Source organism: Stegastes partitus, unplaced genomic scaffold (genome assembly GCF_000690725.1).
Source record: "Stegastes partitus isolate 25-593 unplaced genomic scaffold, Stegastes_partitus-1.0.2 Scaffold464, whole genome shotgun sequence".
Taxonomy (NCBI): Eukaryota; Metazoa; Chordata; class Actinopteri; family Pomacentridae; genus Stegastes; species Stegastes partitus.
In genome coordinates, this window is record NW_007578195.1 from 166847 (window position 1) to 172539 (window position 5693).

Genomic DNA, 5693 nt, shown 5'->3' on the forward strand with positions numbered 1-5693 from the left:
GGTACATTTATTAATGAGTGGTGGTGTACCTGCTGATGGATCTCTTCAGGGAAAAGCCACCTGAAGTTTGGGTGTTTCACCAGTGTCTGGATGTGCTCTACACCCAGCCACTCGCTGAGCTTGCGAATCAGGTAAATACGGTACCAGTCATTCCCACTGTCCTCACAGAGCTTAATCACCGCATTCAGAAAATCCTCTGCTCCATCTGGCACATTGTTGTCTGCAACATCAGTGGAGTTCAATAGACTTTTTTTGTTGTTGTTGTTGCTAAGCATTGCAAACTGTTTGCAGTAGTGATTTTATATCTCACCAGACAGTCCGTCACTGATGAGCTGTGCCGCCGTGGTGAGGGTCAGGCGCAATCTGGCAATGTGCTGCAGAAGTTGAATAGACACTGTTGCTGGAACAGAAGTGACTTCAGCCAAGCAGGAGGAGAGGAACTGTGTTTTGTCACTGGAAACGTGCAACTGTTCAGCATTGTTGCCTTCATGAGACATTTTCTCCCACATTGAGTCCTGAAAAGACCAACAGTTAACCATCATTCCAACTGGAACAACGACAACAGGTAGCATGTTGTGGTACAGCTACAATCCAACCTCCTGCCCTGTTCAGATACTGCTGGGTAACTTAAAAACTGACTTAAGTGATGAGCATAAATCAAACAACTCTTGTAGACCAAAGCTACTCTCACACTGCACATAAACTTGCACCTTATCCAACACAAAAGATTCCTCCTCGATTGCTGATCCCATTGGTTTAAGCTGCACCTCAGAACAAAATTATAGAAATCACATCAGGTCAGTCTGGTTTACTGTTTTGTTTTTAATCTATTTTATTTCCAGACAGATGGTTAACCCTTCTAGCAGTGTACACACTGTAAAAAATAAATCACCAAGTAGCAGTAAATGGGACACGTATTCTCCTTCAGTGAAATAGAGAGCTACTCTATAAACTCTTATAGCATCAGATTTTGTGGTGTTTCATAAACCGGATTCTGCTTTTTTTTTTTTTGTCTCTTTTAACAGTATTAAATGTAATAAAAAGAACAGTGGTGCTCTTGGTTTACCTCCAAGCAGTTGATGTACAAAGCATACAGCTCTGCTTTATCCTCATCATCCACAAATCTGCTGTCTTCAACAGATGACAAATGCTGCTGCAAATATTCCTTGACTTCATCAAAGCTGAAACACAGTTAGGTTCATCATACACTCAGAGGAGCTTTGCAAAATAAAGTAGAGGTGTTTGAATCGATTCAGACATTTTCTAGCAAACCAAACTTTTTAATGTGATTAAAGCAGCAATGCTGTGAAACTTGTCTGCACTGTTACTGACAGAGAGACACTTTATATTTACCAGACAGCATTACTCAACTATCACCATTTTAAATAACATTACCATTACAGAGAGACATTTAGTTGACCTACCTGAACTTCAGGAGCAGTTTGAGGATCACAGATCGCACAACTGGGTTTTTATCCGGCGACTCGTCAAACGGTGACAGATCTTTGGTGTGAATCTCTTTATGTTCTGGTTTGAAAAATGAGTTCAAATAAATATCAACAAAAATACAGGGTTAATTTATTTTAAAAATATATCATCAAACAGCTTGTACAAGATTATTGCATATAAAGAGAAAGAGTGCCACAACATATGAAATGGTGAAAGAAAGAAATAAATTACTATTCATTTCTAGAGACGAACTTGCATATATTAAAAATGTCCCCAGTAAGAGGCACGTCTTCGCTGTCGCATGCAGTCAGGGGCGAATCAAACTTCTTAAAAATGGGGCTTGTCCTACCATTCAATATTGACTTTAGACTGTTTAGTGTCTGTAAAACAGCAAGACTTACCTTATCCTTCACATTTAATTTTATGACTTTTTAAAGGACAATTTCTTCATTCAAAAGTGGTTCCATTGAAAACTGTATTATGTTCTGGGGATATAGAATGTCCAGAACTCTTTTTCTAGAAAGACATGTAACTGTTGAACTTTCAAAATGTCCTTTTTTTTAATATGAAAAACTAAATTCACCTCCACTGTGCTGATAAAATCTGATAGTCAGATGTCTCACATTAAATGTAACTATATGTAAATAGTCAGATACCACTAAGATTCTCATTTTACTTTGTATCTTCTGTACATTTTGGTAATTTGGATGATAAAACATTTAAAATAAAGATAAACTTTATTGATCCCACAGTGGCGAAAGTTCACCGTTACAACAGCTCCAAAAGAAAAAGTGTAAAGTCAGTGCAAGAATAATTTAGAAACACCCAGTGCAAACTATAAGAAAAAGAAACAGAAACACACTTTTACAAGAGAAAACATTATATACAGATTTTATTTTTCCTGAAGAAGACTATATACACAAGATGAGGTAGTAACAGTTATTGCACATAGTGGAATGGGTTTGTTGGTGGAAAAAGTGTATCAGTAACAGAGGTGCCAGTTAAGTTTATAATGCAGCATTGTAAAGTCTGACTGATGTTGGAATAAAGGACCTGCAGAAACGTTCCTTCTTACACTTGTAACAGTGTAAACAGGTGTAACAGTCTGTCACTGAACGCACTGCTTAAGGAGTTCACAGTCTGATGCAGAGGGTGGGAGGCGTTTCCTTTAATAACAGACAGTTTGGCCAGTGCCCTCCTCTCTCCCACCACCTCAATGGAGTCCAGGGGGCAGCCACAGACTGAGCTGGCTCTTTTTATCAGTCTGTTGAGTCTGCTCTTATCACGCTCAGAGCACCTCACTCCGCAGCACACAACTGCATAGGAGACCACCGATGCCACCAGTGTCGTAGAACGTCCTCAGCAGTGGCCTGCACACACCAAATGATGCAAACCTCCTTTTTGTGCTTTAAATGAATTTAAAGTACAAAAAAGTGTGCCTCCATGAGGCACTGTGAAATCCAAAAGATTATTACTACAGCAAATGCTGCCCACTAATTTTATTTATTTTTTTGTAATTATTATTATTATTATTTGTATTAACATACATAAAACAGGCATGTCTCTGCACCGATCCAACTAAAGTACCTACAGTAATTTATAGTAAACTGTGTTTTTAGGTAAACCATCTGTTGCCTTATTTTTGACCTAGTTAAGTGATTTGCCAGTTCCATGCTTAGAGTAATGCCACTCCAGCTATTGTGGCATTTCAGCAGAAAAACTGAAAACTAGAAATCATGTTTCAGAAAAAGTGGTGATGTTGCAACACGAAAATCCCCCGTGCTTGCAAGCAGTGTCAGAGTTTCATAGAAAAGAAAGTGACACAAAAAAACAGTGACATTTCTTTTGATGCTTGTTGTGAGTTCTAAGGTAAGTGGTACCTGTCTCAATCCTCAGGTAGGACAACAAGTGGGTGATGACGTTTCGGCTTGGCGGCGTGTTGTCTTTGAAGCACACAGTGGAGAGCAGATCAATGAAGAAACCATTGCAACGTCGCCTCAGTTCTGCAACTTTCTTGATAGATGCTCTGCAGAGTTGCACAGACCAAATGCAAACAACAAATGGGCATTAGTGTACATTCAGCACACGAGCCGCTTGCTTTCCAACCAAGATCAGGTTGCTAATTCAAAAGGTTGGATCTGATGATGTATTCGTATGTCCTTTGTTCATGCTCAAATGCCTGGGTGACGAGAACAGACGTATGCACAATATAAAATCACTGATATAAAATCACTGATCACAGTCACACAGCCCATTCACTCATTTAAAATAGCTTCTATACACTGCACAATACAAAAACAGACTCTAGTGCACTTAAAGGTCGGGGTGCAGAGAAGAAAAGCCAAGAATCAGGATCATAATATCAAGCAACTATACTGTTCACAGTACTTGTCCTTAAACATGAACATGGATTTTCACAGGCACTGAATGGTGTATCAACAATTTAAATANAAAACTGAAAACTAGAAATCATGTTTCAGAAAAAGTGGTGATGTTGCAACACGAAAATCCCCCGTGCTTGCAAGCAGTGTCAGAGTTTCATAGAAAAGAAAGTGACACAAAAAAACAGTGACATTTCTTTTGATGCTTGTTGTGAGTTCTAAGGTAAGTGGTACCTGTCTCAATCCTCAGGTAGGACAACAAGTGGGTGATGACGTTTCGGCTTGGCGGCGTGTTGTCTTTGAAGCACACAGTGGAGAGCAGATCAATGAAGAAACCATTGCAACGTCGCCTCAGTTCTGCAACTTTCTTGATAGATGCTCTGCAGAGTTGCACAGACCAAATGCAAACAACAAATGGGCATTAGTGTACATTCAGCACACGAGCCGCTTGCTTTCCAACCAAGATCAGGTTGCTAATTCAAAAGGTTGGATCTGATGATGTATTCGTATGTCCTTTGTTCATGCTCAAATGCCTGGGTGACGAGAACAGACGTATGCACAATATAAAATCACTGATATAAAATCACTGATCACAGTCACACAGCCCATTCACTCATTTAAAATAGCTTCTATACACTGCACAATACAAAAACAGACTCTAGTGCACTTAAAGGTCGGGGTGCAGAGAAGAAAAGCCAAGAATCAGGATCATAATATCAAGCAACTATACTGTTCACAGTACTTGTCCTTAAACATGAACATGGATTTTCACAGGCACTGAATGGTGTATCAACAATTTAAATATGTCACCTTGTGTCTTCAGAGACATGTGGTTGAAAGTCATTTGGTAACTGTTGCCTGCAGCTGGGACAAGATGTCTGTCCTGCATCAAGGCTTGCTTTAATGCATGTTAAGCAGTAGATGTGATGACATGGCAGCTCCACAGGTTCCTGAGGTTCTCTCATGCACACCCCACACTGAAGTCCAAACCTTAGTGGACATGTGTGCAATGTCAGCGAAAATAAGTTCAGAGCTAAAACGCATTCTTCGCAATATCATTCCAAATAACTGGAAGGTTAAATAAAAGCCACACAAGCCATTACCTGAACATCTGATCCACTGCCTTCTGTTTACAGGATTTCAGTACTTCAATTACAGCTTGAAAAGCTTCCATAGCTTTCACATCTGAGTTTTTCTCCAGAACCTTAGAAGTAGGTCAAAATCATAAATATAACAAAACAAACAATAAAAATATTCTGGTGATTTTTATCTTTCTTAAAAAAAAAAAATTGGCTGAACTTTGTCACATCATGACTAAACAAAACTGCCTTATAACAGATGGGGTAGGCCACATTGCATACGTCTATTTTTTGTAGAATATATCTGTAATAAAAATGTACTCACCCTGCTTAAGGTTTTAATGTGATCCTGGGCCAGTAACCTGAGCTGACTGTCTTGATTTTGGAAACCCAACAACATGTGTTCCACAAACAACGAGAGGATGTAGATGCGCTTCCAGCCATTGCTAGAAAGTATTACAGACCATCATCAGAGTTTATTTGTTGTACAAATATATGCAAGTTTAACATAATCTAGGGCAGCACTTTACATCTGTACAGGGTTTCCCTCAAGACACCGGTTAGCAGAGGTGACAGTTTAAACAACCAACAACTCAGTCATTAAATGCGAGGCCCTTTACAATATGTACCTTGCTCATTTCCCCTGAAGTTTAATAAGGTGAAGAACGTGTTTCTAAAAAAAAAAAATAATAAAAATTTATAGCACAAGCGCTCTTTGTTTTGGGAACATGGGCATCTGGTCAGAAAATTTAAGAAGGAAATTCAAAGTAATTAAATCTTTAGT

General features: G+C 39.0%; 1 protein-coding gene across 1 annotated transcript in view; it reads right to left on the bottom strand.

Moving 5' to 3' along the window:
• LOC103360795 (E3 ubiquitin-protein ligase RNF213-like) overlaps positions 1–5693 on the bottom strand; it is a 60675-nt gene that overhangs the window by 23415 nt on the left and 31567 nt on the right. Inside the window, exons 32-39 of the mRNA XM_008286692.1 lie at positions 5235–5355; positions 4934–5034; positions 4641–4820; positions 4065–4210; positions 1425–1527; positions 1067–1181; positions 311–515; positions 6–220 (exon numbers count right to left, since the gene is read on the bottom strand). Of these exons, the coding sequence (XP_008284914.1) occupies positions 6–220; positions 311–515; positions 1067–1181; positions 1425–1527; positions 4065–4210; positions 4641–4820; positions 4934–5034; positions 5235–5355 (1186 nt within the window). The remainder of the gene's footprint in view (positions 1–5; positions 221–310; positions 516–1066; positions 1182–1424; positions 1528–4064; positions 4211–4640; positions 4821–4933; positions 5035–5234; positions 5356–5693) is intronic.